The sequence below is a fragment of the Magnolia sinica genome, chromosome 14 (genome assembly GCF_029962835.1).
Source record: "Magnolia sinica isolate HGM2019 chromosome 14, MsV1, whole genome shotgun sequence".
NCBI classification, from domain to species: Eukaryota; Viridiplantae; Streptophyta; class Magnoliopsida; order Magnoliales; family Magnoliaceae; genus Magnolia; species Magnolia sinica.
Genome location: NC_080586.1, coordinates 29542672 through 29559823, shown reverse-complemented (window position 1 = coordinate 29559823; position 17152 = coordinate 29542672). Strand labels below are relative to the sequence as shown.

The window sequence follows — 17152 nt, the reverse complement described above, 5'->3', positions numbered from 1 at the left end:
CGTAATTTCAGCGTAGGTTACCAAGCATCATCCTACAAGACCATTAAATAAGGGAAACTATGATCTAATAGAAGGACATCAAAATAGCATAAGTAAATCATATTTCAAAGGAGAATATCGAATACTACCTAGGGTGAAATTAGGGTTTAGTAAAGTTGGGAAAAACTTGGAATTAGGGTTAATGAGATAAATTGGGTAGAGGGATTAAGGGTTTAGGTAGCAGGATAAGGGAATTAGGGTTTTGAATGGATATAATGTAAGGATTTGGGCTTAATTGAAGATTGTGAAGAACTAGGGTTTGGTGATTTGGGGAAATAGAAAATTTTGGGATTTATAGGTTTAGAATTAGGGTTTGGAAAAGAGAAAGTAGGATTATGATGCAAGGGTAGTGGAAAGCCAAATAGACAAGAGTGTGGCCGTATAGCCCACCCTATGAGTTCACACGTATGGCCGTACGGTCAGACATGCAGGCTAGGTTTGTGAGGGTTTGGGTCCTTAGGGTTTGGCTCGTCTATAAATGTATATGGGATAAAGATCGGAAGAATGGTGATGATTCAAGATTGAGAAGATTGAAGAACTTGAAGAATACCTTGATGGTTGATAAATGGGTGAGGATGTGGGGGATAGATGGAAGCCTCGTACCTCTGTTGATGAAAATTAGCTTCACACCAATCTTCTTTCTAATTCACATGGAAGTCACCTTCAAATCACATGATAATGGAAGAAGCAAGGAGCTTTTTATAGCCATAGGAGAGCACATAGGTTGCATATAGCTTGCTGAATTTTCTGCTTGGGTATTTTCAAAGTCATATATATTGCTGGAATTTTCAGGTTTAGTGACTTTAAGACACATAGTTGCTGAATTTTCAGTTTTAGCCATATTAGAATTATTTTAGGGTTGTCCATAAGGTTTAAGGTACTAAGGGTCATCATACATAGAACACATGTTTATCATATAGCATCACATTGATCGTCGTCAAATCTGATTTATTTATTTTTTTTGCACCGCATTCATCATATAGTACACATTCAACTAGGTTGTCTCTCATTAGGGTCGTTTAGTGTATGCAAACGCGAACGGGTCGTGGTTTTGGTCTATTCCCCACCGTGAACCCAGATCAGATTTCCGAGTCTCTCGAAAAGATTAATTGCCATTTAACAGCCATTGAGACACACAATAAGGCCACCGCTGCGCAATTGACTACCAGCAACTAGCGTATCACACAGCTAGAGGCTACCTCTCACGGTACCCCTGTCATCGTGGAAGACCATTAGTCTCAGGCATGAAAGCCAACAAATGAGGACCCAATTGAGTAGGGTTCAGTCCCAATAGAACCCATAAGGGTCGTAATAGGAACTTTGGTCATAAAATAGGTCACATAGGACCGTGCGCCCACATACCCCGTAAAGAGTCGCGTGATCGTTATGACCCCGAGGAAAGGGTTATGAAGAGCGTTAAAGTTGATACTCCCAGTTTTGATTCGTCACTTGAACCCGAAGCATTTTCTTGAGTGACTAGTTGACATGGACCACTTCTCCGAGTGACATGATATGTCAGATCGCTATCAAGCGAGGATCGCTAAGATGAAGTTGGCGAGTCAAGCCAAGTTATTCTAGACGAATACAGAACAGAAGGTAAAGCGGCATAGAGATGAACCTATTACATCACGGGTTGGAGATGAAAGAACTTCATAGGGGTTGTTTGATTTTCCAAATTCCCTATAAATGTGTTGTAAATGGGTAATAATTACTTCCTCAAGTAATTACCGCATTGTTCCCAATGTTAGATTTGACCCCTACTTTTTGAACGCTAAAAATGAGGGCACTGTGAAATATACGTGGGGCCCACCATGATGTATGTGGCTTATCCACACCGTCCATCCGTTATGCCAGCTAAATTTAGGGCATGAGAAAAAAAATGAAGATCCAAAGCTCCAGTGGACCACACCATAGGAAAAATGAAATCGAACACCTACCGTTAAAAACTTCTTGGAGCCACTATTTCCTTTGGTGTGGGCCACTTGAGTGTTGGATCTGCGTCATTTTTTTGCTCGTGCCTCAAAATGTTCTACTAAAACAGATGGACCGAGCAGATATATCATATATATCACGGTGGGGCCCACACATTTAAACAAATCCTTTTGGACCAATTTTGGAAGCAGAGATACACGCTTCTTTTCAAATAGGATGAAAAAGTAATAATTGCTTATTTACATGGTATTTACAGAGGATTTGGAAAATCAAATAGGCCCTTGAAGAAAAATACGTCTCGCTCTCTTACTGTGATCACCTTTTGAATCAGTGGCAGTCCTTGAGGCAATGGTCGATGTCTGTATTGGATTACTTCGAGATATTGGAAGAGTACATGATGCGATGTGATGTTAATGAGCCCACTTCTGTGACCCTGTATCATTTAGGATGCACTTCCTGAGATTAGGTGCGAGCTCATCCCTTATGATGTTGGTACACTAGAGGAGACCTATCTTAGGGTAGAGGAGCCTGAGCAATACCTAGTGCAACCAACCATGAAGTGGTTTGGGTCTCACTTCCAGTGGCAAGGTTGCTCCTCAGGGAGCCAAACCTAACCTTGGAAGCCAAACCAAAGCCCTAACTGGTGCTCCCACCTATAACAGAGATGTTAAAACTAAAGGTCTAGTCAACACTAGTTCAAAGGGAAGTGAACACATGCAGTGTTTCCGTTGCAATGGCTATGGTCACCTCACAAAGGAATGTCCAAACATACAAAGATGTAAAGCTCTTATGATAGATGAAGTGGATGAGGATGACGAGGACAATTGCGACGTAGAGGAACATGATCCTGATATTGATGCTAGTGATGAGGAGTTTGATGATCAGGAGACCCACACTCTTTTAGTAGTCATATGCGCCTTTGCCCAAGCTAAAGAAAATGATGATTGGCACAGGAACACGATCTTTTACACTTATACCAAGTGTAGAGAAAAGAATTGTAAAGTGATTGTGGACAGTGGCAGTTGTGCCAACGTGGTCTCCACTAGCACCGTGAGTCAACTGGGCTTGAAAGCCAAGTCTCACCCCCAGCCCTATAGAGTGTCATGGGTTGATAAGTCCTCCATTCCAGTCTCATGGTGATGTTGTATCCCCATCTAGTTTGGGTTGTATGAGGATTCATTGTGGTGCGATGTGTTTCACATGGATGTCAGTCACATCATCTTGGGTAAGCTTTGGTTATTTGACTTGGACGTTACGATATTCTATCGCTCGAATATTTGTACATTCATGTTTTAGAGCAAGAAAATTAGATTGAGTCCTCTTCCACCCAAGAGCATACCGGGAAAGAAGGAGACCATTAAGAAGGGTAATCTTGGAACTTCGAGGAAATTTAAACCTAAGTCTCTTCATATCATTAATGTAAAAGAATTTGAAAGAGAGGTTAGGGAGGATTCAGAGGTGTATGCCCTCGTGACTAGAGAGGCTACCCCCCCAAATTGGTGTAGAGTTACCCAGTGAGTTGATTTCAATAATGGATAAGTTTAGTGATGTCTTTCCTGACAACCTCCTAGATGAGCTTCCACCTTCGAGGGACATCCAGCATGCCATTGATCTAGTCCCTGGGTCGACTCTCCCAAACCTTCCTCATCACAGAATGAACCCCACAGAGCATGCAAAACTCAAGAAGCAAGTTGATGAGCTTCTTAGGAAAGAATTCATTCGGGAGAGCATTAGTCCATTTGAGATCAAGAAGTGCATTAATGTTAGTAATAAACATTATAAAATCTTTACAGATTCACATTGTAGGTTTAAGGAGTTTCAAGTAGGTGACTACGCTATGGTCCGCATTAAGCTCGAATGATTCCCAAAGGGAACCGTGAGGAAATTGCATGCACGTAGTGCAGGTCCATATAAAATTTTGATTAGAGTGGACCCTAATGTGTATGTGGTGGATCTTCCATCTAACATGGGCATTAGTGCAACATTCAACGTGAATGACCTTGTGCCTTGTGATAGACCCACACATCCATCTTCTAGCCCTCCTACAGACCTTTCTCTTATTTCAGATGATAGTGTTCCTAACCCCATCCCCATCCCCTGGCCTTTACCAGGCTTTACTTCCCACCCATTGCCTTATCTTCCATTACTACTTGGTTAGAAAGAAGAGATCGAGGATGTTCTGGGTCACCAAGCAATCTCTACCCGCCATGGAGGATATCGGAAATACCTCGTGAAGTGGAAGAACAAGCCAGAGTCAGACAGCACATGGATTACAGAGGTAGAGTTCCAACGCATTGATCCCGACCTCCTCGAGTGTTATCAGAGCTTTATTTCGCCAGTGGTGAATTCTTCTCAGCTGGAGAGAATTGATAGGGACATCAGAGGACCTACTCGGGTGTACCAGAGACCAAGGTGTCCCGTATCAGTATCGGTTGGCGTAACGGTGTCCTCCAAAACCGATACGGATACGGGGGCGTAACGGTGATACGGGGGTGTAACGGCGCAAATTTTTTTTTTTTTGCCAAAAAAATATGAAAAAATATGGATTAAATCCAGAATATTCTAAGCATTCCAAATATGCATTCATTTATAAATTGGAACATGTTTATGGTGGTGTAACGGTCCACTCTTTGGTGAGAAGTTGTATCGGACTGTCTGATGAATTTATGAACCAGATAACCTGAATTTGACTACAAAATTCATATATTTAATTTTCTAACTATCTACTATCAATGATAGATATATTAGAATGAATGTAAAATGAAAATATCTTACATCAGGTGTTTGCAATTATTTTTGAGGAATTTCTCGAATATACCTGTGGTCCTGTGCAGTGTGGTGCACCATGCACGTGACTGTGATAGTGTAATTCTTGTCTATGACCTGTCAAGAATATTAAAAAATAAAAAATAAAAAATTAGTAGTGTCTGATATACTCCCCTGCAACTTGATTAAGGATTACTTGATTGGTTGTCAGGGGAGCTATTTTAAATACAAGTTCGGTAGTGTCCAGTGTGTGCATGGCTTCTTGCAATAATACTATTGTGAGCTGTCTGCTGTAACAAATACTTACCTTAACACAAATATATACTCACAAGTCACAATCACAAGTCACCACCAAAATGAAAATATGCTTTTTTGTGGTTGCTCGACCTCCACATCATCGTCATCGTCACCATCAGGCTGAGGCTGTCCAATAGGTGTAGGTGCTACATATCCATCATATCCAGTGCGGAAGGAAATACTAGATCAACGAAACTAGAGGATGATCTGATCCCGACTAGGCAACGACTCGACCGGAATAAGGATATCCACCGTGCCGTCGAATAGCCATCCGGTGCCCATACTCAGGCTGTTGAGAATCTTGAGATTGAGAGTGCATCTGCTGTGATGAGTAACTTGGATTTGGATCTGGATATCTATAATCATATGGATATTGATCAGGAGGGCTACTCCAACATGAATGTGATGGAACAGGCTCAGTATAACCATCATAATTCAATTCACCATAAGAATATCCATCATAATAACCAAGACCATGAGCCTGCTGATGTTCCGAACCTCTCGGACCCGGTGCACCACTAGATGTACCCACCTCCTGCTGGCTGTATCGTGACTCGGTACACTCATAAGTCCGACCTCGTGTACCACCTCGTCGCTGTTCATCGACATCGTGATCTGTAGACGGCTGTATAGGGCACTGAGCAACACCAGAAGTGCCAGCACCAGGGGCAGGGGGGTCATCGTCTTTATCCGACACGGTTACGCTACCACTGCTCGTACTCTTTTGTTGATCTTGAGCCGTATCTGTACGTGGCATAAACGCTGCCCCTCTTACTGGGTCCAACACATCTGCACGACTCTCTTGTTGCGCTCTGCGTATTTCTGGGTCATCAATTTCCAATTCTTCACTATCCTCTTCAATTTATTTTTCCCTTGTTTCCAACCAAGGTAGAAGTGGGTCATCCTCATCATAAATATTATCCAAGTTTATTGGACAGTAGTCTCCGTCATCAGCAGCTGTAATGCTCCTATGATGTCGTCGCATTCTTAATTTTATATTGTAGTGCATGAAGACAAGTCTATCTAATGTTCTAATCTGCAATCTATTCCTATTCTTTGAATGAATGAGCGCAAAACAACTCCAATTCCTTTCGCAACTAGAAGAAGATGTTGTTTGGCTCAAAACTTTTACTGCAATTTTTTGGAGAGCCTTCATACTCTCTCCGAAATTAATCCACCATTCGGCCGGTTGCAATCTAGATACTGCATGCTGTGCACGAGCATCTCCAAAGCTACCAAGGCGATTTCCAAATGTATCTAATTCATTTAATGCCTTTATTTGCAGATCTAAGTCAGGCTCTAATCTCTTTATCACATTTTTTAGCCCGACACAAACTTCATCATCCGCAACAAATGATTTGACATATCTATACCTAGGATTTAGGTAGTAACCTGCTGCATGAAGATCGTGATGGAGTTGGTTTGTCCATCTCTTGTCGATCATCTTCCAATAAGTCTGCCAACTTCTACAATCACGTTGAATTGCAAGCTTTACCTTATCCATGGCATCATATAGGAAGCCCATGGTAGGTGCTTCATCGGATTCAACAAGACGGAGTACCCTCATTAGTGGCTCCATCACCTTTAGGATCGCCTTGACCTTCTTCCAATATTTGTTGTCCCGTATGGTGTTCACAACTTCGACCGGTATTCCTGATGTCTTCTTCCCATGTTTTGTGTTGAGCCATTCTCGGGAAGCGAACATCTCACTCAACTCTTCTCTATGCTGGAATAAACTCTCTAATGCTATAAAGTTTGTTGCGAATCTAGTCGCCGCAGGCCTCAACAACTCTCGTCCTTTCGTGAACTTTCTCATTATTTCAACTACTTGATTATGGTTGTAAATAAACGTCGTCACTTCCTTTGCCCTTTCGACCATTTCCTTAACGTTCTTCTTCTTCCCAATATCTTCCAATATAAGATCAATACAATGGGCAGCACATGGTGACCAAAAAAGATGTTTTCTCTTATCCATCAACATGTCCTGCAAGCTTATATGTTGCTTCATTATCTGTCACAATCTGCACTATATTCTCCTCTCCAATCTCGTCCACAACTTTATCCATTAGTCCATTAATATAAGTAGCATTTTTTGTTGCCTCTGAGGCATCAATTGACTTGTGGTATATAGTTCCTAAGTGGCAGTATACCATGAAGTTGATCATGCTGCGTCTGGTTGGGCCAGTCCAACCATCACACATGATTGTGCATCCTCTGGCTTGCCATACAGGTTTAAAGGTAGCCACGTATGCTTTCACATCCGCATACTCTGCATCTGTCCATTTCCCCCTAATCTCCTTAGCCGTAGGAGCTTTTATTCCTTCACCTGCTTCTGCTGCTGCATCAATTACCACCTGCCAATATGGAGAATTAGCTGCGTTAGAAGGTATGTTGGCATGTATAAATAACTTTGCTGCTGCTCTACCTAATTTCTCAACGGAAGTTCCACTCCACATTTGTTTTATCTTCTTTTGTTTAGTTGATTCTTTCCTAAATAGGATTGGATCAATAGAGGGTCTCCTAGGCTCATTTACTTCTTCATCCAAACGTATAGGGGCATCATGTGAAGATGTCTGTCGTCGGCTCCCAAACATACGTTGTAACCCACCAAACCTACCCCCCCCCACCTGCAGAAGCAATTGCACTCTCACTCCCACTCCCACTCCCCCCCTGTATTACGCACTGACCCATGCGTGCCAAACATGCGGCGACGTTCTTCCTCTTCACGCGCTAGACGCAAACTCTCTCTCCTAGGTATAGTAAGTTCTCGATCTGAATCTTCGTTAGAATCAATAATATCTTCATCACGAATGCCCATATATTCAGGACCAAACACTTCCTGTCGAGCTGCATCCAAAATATCATCTTTCTTCTTTTGTACAGCAGCACGTTTACCCTTCGACTCATCCAGACTAGCTTGCATTAAAAGCATTATCTCTTTCGGTACTCTACTACATGGCGCAACTTGACCCTTTCGATGTGCCAAATGTTGTTTGAGACGGGTAATTCCACCAGTCACTAGTCTATCACAATACTTGCACTTCATTTGATGCCTAGTACCACCAACCCTCTCACAATGTTGCCATCCAATATCATCACTTACTTGTTGTTGGCCAGATCCAGACATTTCTTTAGGCTTAGGTAGACACTAGATAGTTAGATTTGAGTATGAGTGTATGACCTATGTTAATAAAGATGATTTTATATTCTAACTAAACCCTAAGAAGCTCCAAGGCAAAATCTGTCCAATATAAGCAAATAAAAACATAAAGTCACTAATTCGAAAATAGAAAAAAATTATAAAATGACACCCCAAATCTGTAAAATACACATTAACATGTTCTGCTATGATTAACACATCACATGGCATGATTAAAACAGTAAAACAATCATTAAAAAATTATTTTTTAAATTTAAAAAAGAAGGGCCATAATTAATGCGTAAATAGAAAAAAATATTAAAAAATTATAAAATGGAACCCCAAATCTGTAAAATGCACATTAACATATTCTACTATGATTAGCACATCATATGGATGATTAAAACAGTAATACAACCATTAAAAATTGATTTTTCGAATTTTAAAAAAAAGGGGCAAAATTCATGCGTAAATAGAAAAAAATATTTAAAAAATATAAAATGGGACCCCAAATCTGTAAAATGCACATTAACATGTTCTACTATGATTAACACATCATATGGAGTGATTAAAACAGCAAAACAATCATTAAAAATTGATTTTTCGAATTTTAAAAAAAAGGGGCAAAATTCATGCGTAAATAGAAAAAAATATTTAAAAAATATAAAATGGCACCCCAAATCTGTAAAATGCACATTAACATGTTCTACTATGATTAACACATCATATGGAGTGATTAAAACAGCAAAACAATCATTAAAAATTGATTTTTTGAATTTTTTAAAAAAGGGGCAAAATTCATGCGTAAATAGAAAAAAATATTTAAAAAATATAAAATGGGACCCCAAATCTGTAAAATGCACATTAACATGTTCTACTATGATTAATACATCATATGGAGTGATTAAAACAGCAAAACAATCATTAAAAATTGATTTTTTGAATTTAAAAAAAAAAGGGCAAAATTCATGCGTAAATAGAAAAAAATATTTAAAAAATATAAAATGGCACCCCAAATCTGTAAAATGCACATTAACATGTTCTACTATGATTAACACATCATATGGAGTGATTAAAACAGCAAAACAATCATTAAAAATTGATTTTTTGAATTTTAAAAAAAAGGGGCAAAATTCATGCGTAAATAGAAAAAATATTTAAAAAATATAAAATGGGACCCCAAATCTGTAAAATGCACATTAACATGTTCTACTATGATTAACACATCATATGGAGTGATTAAAACAGCAAAACAATCATTAAAAATTGATTTTTTGAATTTAAAAAAAAAGGGGCAAAATTCATGCGTAAATAGAAAAAAATATTAAAAAAATATTAAATGGCACCCCAAATTTGTAAATTGCATATTAACATATTCTACTATGATTAACACATCATATGAGATAATTAAAACAGCAAAACATATTAAAAAAAGTATAAATACCTATTTTTGACAAATTTATGAAAAATGGCCCACCAAGCTTTGATTCAACAAAATCCGCCAATATAATGTGTTTTTTCCCCAAATATCCAGCCAAGGTTGGTCGAAATTAGTAGTAGAAGGAGTGAGAAGGAGTTTGGAAGCAAGAAGTTTCGAAAAAACATAAAAAACGGAGCTTAAAATTCAAAAAAAAATGGCCATTTTTCGACCGTTACAGGTGACCGTTACGCCCGTATCGGCCGTTACGGCCGTATCGGCCGATACGGGTACAAAAATTGGAATCGGCCGTTTCGGCCCCGAATCGGGTAACGGTGCGTACCGTTACCGTTACGTATCGGCCGATACGTAACCGATTTGGCATTCCCTGCCAGAGACGGAGACGACCACCCACATCATCGTAACTTTCTTTGTGGATGGGAGACGAGTGCTAGATGGGGCCCATTGGGCCATTTTGAAGACCCCACATGCATTGGATGTGCATTAGAAAGATCTCACTTTAGGATGATGCATGTGGGCTACTTAGGAAACCATTTTAGTCATAAAATTTTTGTTTCGTGTCGGTCCGACCATTGGCTCTTATCAATCAAGCCATCGGGCCACCATATCTTTTAAATATGGGCTCCTTGGATTCTGATCTTGCTTGTTTATTTTATTTTTTTTTGTTATTTTTAGGATTTATTTGATAGTTGAGATTGATAATAAAGTTTTTTAGTTTTCTTATTTTAAATGATGAGTCATTTCACTTAAGTGAGTGACATAATTGTTATTATTCATAATTTTTAATTTTTAATTTTTAATTATAAAAGCTGGGAGGAGCTAGTTGTGTTATTGATGAGAAAGGAAAAAGAGAGAAGCTCTCTTATATGAAGAAATATTTCTCATTGTGTTTTAGGATTTGTGAGAAACTCTCTTCTAATTGAATTGTGGAAGAGTATAAGCTTGGTTAGTGGTGGATTCTCAAAGGTATATATCGTTCATCTTCATCTTCTTCAAAAGGTATTCTTCTTTTTATCATGTCTTCATCTTTCACCTTTCACTACAACATTCTAAACCCATAAAACCCCCACTCAATCTTCCATCTCTTTCTTCTCCTTTACCCAGACACATGTGGGCCCCCGTTTGGGGTTTTCCCTCTTTGATTTTCCTCCGAAGCTCCCTAATCCCTAAAAGCCTCATTCCTAAATCTTCATCCATGAATACAAAATCCTAATGAAAATCTAATTTTTTGTGAAACTTTTCCCAAACTAGAATTTTGCTTGCATCTTTGTCTATCCACGTGGTTTTTGTACTACCCACACTAGATTGGAAGTCCCTACTTCCAAGTGGGCCACTCTTGAATTATTTTATATTTTTGTGCACTGCGTATGTGATAACTTAAGATATTCGTATTATAAATCTGAATTTCCAAATCCATTATGTGGATATGCTTGATTTTACATGTTAATTGCTGAAATTAATGTGTAATTGATTTCTTGTCTTGCATCCTAAGATACTTTTCATCATCCTACATTATAAATCTGAATTTCCAAATCTATTAAGTCCACTTTCTCTCATTGTATTACCTATTGGCACTACTCCTAAATTTCTTATAATGCATTCATTTCCAATTCTATCATTGTCTTACCACCATTGATCTCAACATCTTCTGATGCAAGACAATTAACCACTTACTCTAAAATCTCGAACAGATAGGGCATGACGAATCAATCCCTTTATCTTATAGTGCAGTCCTCACCTCCCATGGGTTAAGACATCGGCCGAATCCCCCTCGTGGGCCCCACTTCACATGGGTTCTGCTTCACACGAGCCACCTGCCTTACAAAGGCCGCCCACCCCGAGCGTGCCCTTGTATTCCACAGGCCACCCTACTCGAGCTCAGCATAAAAATGGCTCTGCATTAATCACCTCCTGACGAGGAGTCTCGAATACGAAACCTTCCACTCTAATATCACTTTGATGTAGGCAGTGTTCAAATTATCTCCGATATTATCGAAATATCTCCGATATTATCTTTATCTCCAGCTCAGCGATACCGATAACACTGGTAGCAATACCGATAACGCTGGTAGTATCAGAAAATCCTGGTATTAGCAATATATCGCTAAGTATCGCCAACGTATCAATATCGCTAATATAAACGCCAATATTTTCAACCATATAAATTCTAGGTGTCGCTTATATTGCCGATTTATCAATATCACTAATGTATCGCCATTATTTTCAACTATAAATATTCTAGGTAATGCTTGTATCATAAGTCTATTGACGATATTTCAATAATATCACAAACGTATAGATATCATCAAAATTTTGTTTATTAGGCAAAAAAATTTTATTTCAACTTTTTTTCCATGGGCACATGGTTGTATGTAGTGTTCAATTTGTTATTGATAATATTGATAATATCATTTCGCAATATGCACAATATTGAGACCACAATCTTTCGTTTCCTTTCCAATTGTTAATGATTGCATGGTGAAATATTATATGTTATTGATATTTTGCAATATCAATAGATGTTTGAATGGAAGGTTGGATGGTTAAATAGGCCAGATAGGATGGTTGGACTGATTTCTTACAACAGCACATGCTTTTAAGGCCCTATTAAATGGAAACTTGTTATGTATGCACTCTTTTTGCAAATTTTTTTATTTATAAATATACAAATATGTACATTTTAACATCTCCTGAAGCTGAAAATTCATTCGTTTTTCCCATGTTTCCCCACATTTCCGGTTATCAGCGATATCGATATTGTTTCAGTATCCCTAGCCAGCGAAACTTGTAGCGATACCGATACTTCAAACACTGAGTACATCAATGGTGGGTCCAAACAGGCCAGTTGTCTGGATTGTTAAACCATGGGTCCCACTTGTACCAGCTGAAAACCCAAGTGTATTGTACATACCCTCAGGTCAAGGATCATATAATTCCTCCACCTATTGCAAAGAAGCAAGCAGTAATTTTTTTTTTGTCTGAGTTAGGATTTCAGGGGAAAAAAACTGAATGCAACTCAGCATGTGTGGCCACGTCCTCTGCCTTTACATTCTCAACAAATGACAATATGGAGTTTCTCTAGCTGTACGATTAGGATGGGAATCATTCATTGAGTTTGTTCGTCACATGGCGAAAATAGGTCTATGAACACATGCCTATCATTTACAGCTGATTATGATGTATAGAGCCAATTCAGTATATCTTTGTCTTAGAGGGTAAGATATGATACACCATGCCTAATCAGACCAGGCCTTTGGAGTAAATAGATTACGATTCCCAAACAGGCAAACCATGGTAAAAAACTAAGACAATAAATTCATCAGTTTGGGTGGGCAAGCATCCTCAAACCACATCTCAGGTGGATATGGGCCAGGCCAGGTCACTTGTTGACTCTGCATGGCATTTGGGTGGCAGAAAATGCATTGAGCATAATCACATTTCTGCCAGAATGTGATGTTTAGCTTGTTTCATCCCCTGAAAACACATTCACTGGAACTCACACTAACAAAAAGTGAAAATAGGAGCAAACGGGAAAATATTGAACATTACAAAGATCTTCCAATGACACGATAGAGTCTTTACATATTCTGATCCAAAACATCTTAACCCAAGATCTCTTAATTCAAAACATTCATTACTTTCAAAAGAAAACCCTCAACCACAAACTCAATACTCAATGATACAAAAAAAACATAAGATTAAAAATAAAATAAAAACTATGTACGCTTGGTTACAGGATGAAACTGCTGACCATCTTCCTTTCTTAACCATATCGTTGAGCGGGTTCTCTTAACATGATCCATGAAAAGTTGATGCCTGTGGTCAATACGAGAGATGGAAATGAAAAAAAAGAAAAAGAAAGAAACAATATGTTAGTAAAGCTGGCATGAATCCTGGCATTTGCTAAGGAGTAATTACATGAACCTCCACCAAAGGAGATACAGAATCAATCCTAGGCAAGTGGGGCCCATCGTTTGCTAATCTAATCCAGGCTGTTAATCTGATTCCCTCGCTATCAATAGATAGACAATGACATTCTCTCAGCACAAGAAAGTCCCAAGGGAACAGAAAAAGGCCAATGTCTTGATGGCAGGGATGTTACAATCCAGGAGATTCTTGGGGACACTATAGCAATAGTCTGCATCACCAAGCAAATGGGCCCTCCCAGGGCCAAGGATCATGCATTTTCCCTTAGCAAGGAAAGATCTGTAAGCAAAGTGACCTGTCATACTCCAGCTTCTGAATAACTATTCCATTCAATAGAAGCTCTGAACTGTAAACCTCTGCTCCTGCAGGTTTGAAGTAAAACCCATGAAGCTGTTATCTAGATCAAGTGCTTGAGCAATGATTTTAGATTGCAGTTAACGACCGTTTGATAAATCAGATGCTTTACCTTTTTCAAGCAGAGGCACACAGATAGCATAATCTTCTTCACATGAAATAACCAAAAGATCACCTGGAGCTTTATCATCCTTCATCGCAGATCTGCCCACTCTCTCAATTGCCTGCAAAGGATGTGAATGATATATGGGAGTTCAATATATCTGCCATGTTCAAAACATACTTCAAAAACCCAAAAAACTTGACTCGATGTCCAACAGAGCTGGGTTGACTCGAAGACTCGAACGAGTCCTTAGCATCCTTTGCAGCTGGTTGCAGGTTCTGAGTTCACACATTTGCACTTCTTTTTGCATTTCACCAAGAAATCAGTTGACCCTGGGCTGACTCAAGGAGACTCGTCATTACTCAACAGAGTCGAGCTCATCAGCAAGTTTCCAAGAGACTCAACTCAAATTCTGGTCAAGTTGACTCCACCGAGTTATGAGTCAAGCCACTGAATTTTGGAACTGTGTTTTAAACAATCAATAGAAGATTATGGATTCAAATATTCACACTTCTCCGTTCAAAAAAGGGGGGAAATGCAGCAGTGGAAGATGCAACAGAAATTTGGGACAGCACCATGCAACAGTCTAGAGATGCAATGCGGCTATGTTACCCACACACTAGTTGAAATTGGAGCAACACCCATCTTAGACACTTGATAATATGCTGGACTTGCTAATTCAATGTCCATGCGATCCCAACCTCTTCACGTGTCTATCTGTAAGGTGGGCCCCAGGGGCATGTGTGCTGGCCATAGATTTGGCCAATCCATTCATCAGGTGAGACATTGGCCATCTTTTCTTGTAACTGTCCATTTCTTCTTCATACACGGCAGTTAAATTTCTATAGACCATCTTTTAGGAGTTACAACGTCATGTATTGTTTACAAACCAACCATGAGAAATATGTAGATAAATGGACGATTCGCATGGACATGCACAGGCAATTACGATGAGGAATGTGTAGATAAATGGACTATTCACATAGACATGCACAGGCAATTACAATGCGCGGTGGTAAGACTAAATCTAAAGCCTGAATTCCTCAAATTCTGAGTATTAACCAAATCTAGAGCCTTATATCCTTAAATTCTGAGACCAGGTGGCAAGACTAAACTGTGACATTTGATGGTCCGTGAGAGCCAGCATAGAATCTTCAGAAATTTCGAAAAAAAAATGGCAAAACAAGTTTAAGTGCCTGTTTGATAAGCGAGAAAAGAAAGGTAAAGCATGGAATTTGTGATGATTATTTATTGACTATTTCCATTGGTACCATTGAGAAACAGATCATTTCTCTAGGGGTATGTTTTCACAATAGGAAAAATTCATCAGACAAATGTTACCTTGAATATTGTGATACAAATTACTTCCTGGAATCCATGGTTTTCTTTGCAAAATCAAACATGAAAAAGCATCCTATCAAAAGAAAACTAGTCCATTTTCCTTTCTTTTCCCAATTATGAAACAGGCCCTGAGAGTTGGAGTGAGGAATTGGTGAACCAGAATGATGAAGTGTTCTTTCCAGTAACTGCTGATGGTGGAATATGCAGGTAAGGCTAAGCCATATCCGACATGGATCCCTGACCCATGATGTGCCAAATACCCTAACAAATTCGAAAGATCTGAATCTCACAGCTTACAACCATAGTGACAAACCTCGTTCTCGTCAATTTCTTGGTCCATGAGGTTTTCAAACATTGAGGTGTTTCTCGGGATATCACCAGGAAAATCTCCCCATAAATAAAAATATTTATTAATAAAATTTAAATTTATGTATATATATAACAAATTCCTCAAGAATTTTACTAATTTTCGAGTTCATATCATAATAAAAATGCAATATTTTAAAACCTGCGAATATTTTGAATTTCTCATGATAAAATCATTTAGAATCTACGTGATATTTGTCACATTGCTTACAGCTAAGATGCTCAAAGACAGATTAGAAAACAAATATACCATTAACCTTTGGCCAAAATCTGGGAGAAGATGTGGATGTGGCTTTCCCACTAATGAGATGCTATTTATATTTAATTATGTGATTTTCATTTGAAATATTTACAGCAGGCTGTTGATTTTTGGTCTTGCAAAACTAAAAGGGGAGTCCACCGAAAGGGGAGTCCAATATTTTGAAAATCTCGTGAGAAAATCATTTAGAATCTATGTGATTTTTGTCACATTGCTTACAGCTAAGATGCTCAAAGGCAGATTAGGAAACAAATATACAACTAACCTTTGGCCAAAATCTGGGAGAAGATGTGGATGTGGCTTTCCCACTAATGAGATGCTATTTATATTTAATTATGTGATTTTCATTTGAAAGATTTACAGCAGGCTGTTGATTTTTGGTCTTGCAAAACTAAAGGGGGAGTCCACTGAAGCCATCTACCCAACCTCTTGAGTATTTGATTATGTTCTTGCTACTTCGATCTATGAATATATGTACTGGAAATTGATTCCTTTTGGAGTTTCCTTTTTCAAGGTTCTCATAAGGCAATATTCTCAACCATATTTTCCATTTATCGGGCTTTTGGTTTGGAGATCTTTGAGAAACTTCCTCATGAATTTAAGTTGCAGAACTAAAATAGATCCCCCACAAGATATTTGGAAGAAAAATATATAGTTCAATAAAAATTACCCTAAGGGTCTGCTTGGATAATGGGCAAAGAAAATAAAAGAAATCAAAACTATAATGATTTCCCAAGACTTCCATGACATGTATTCTCACAGATTCCATTTTGTGGGGCTTGTTTGGATAGGAAGTGGAAATTTAATAAAGCTCCCACATTGGTTACCTTATATCCTATGCACGAGAATTTAACAATGGTGTTTGGGTAATGATTGCTTTTTGAATTCCAATATTTCTTTGCTATCCAAACATTGTGAAACATCCCATCGTGGAAAATTCATACATTTTCATTTCTTTTCCCACTATCCAACAGGCCTAAATCTCCAAATCTAATTGCTCCCCAAACTTTTGACGATTTGAACTAAAGGATAATTGTGTGAGTGAAGTAGTCGAAAGATCTCCCTGATTAAAATTGCGTAGGTCAAGCAAGCATCCCACCACTGTAATTTGTGAACTTGTTTCTCCATCACATTTCCCTCTGAAACTTTACTCTAGGGTTGTACATGAGTCGAGTTAGCTTGGTCAGCTCG

General features: G+C 38.7%; 1 protein-coding gene across 1 annotated transcript in view; it reads right to left on the bottom strand.

The window, feature by feature from the left end:
• Positions 1 to 13129: 13129 nt before the first annotated feature.
• Positions 13130 to 17152, bottom strand: part of LOC131225506 (uncharacterized) — a 29513-nt gene continuing 25490 nt past the window's right edge. Inside the window, exons 7-9 of the mRNA XM_058221043.1 lie at positions 14005 to 14116; positions 13834 to 13900; positions 13130 to 13427 (exon numbers count right to left, since the gene is read on the bottom strand). Coding sequence (XP_058077026.1) covers positions 13328 to 13427; positions 13834 to 13900; positions 14005 to 14116 — 279 coding nt within the window. The 3' untranslated portion in view covers positions 13130 to 13327. The remainder of the gene's footprint in view (positions 13428 to 13833; positions 13901 to 14004; positions 14117 to 17152) is intronic.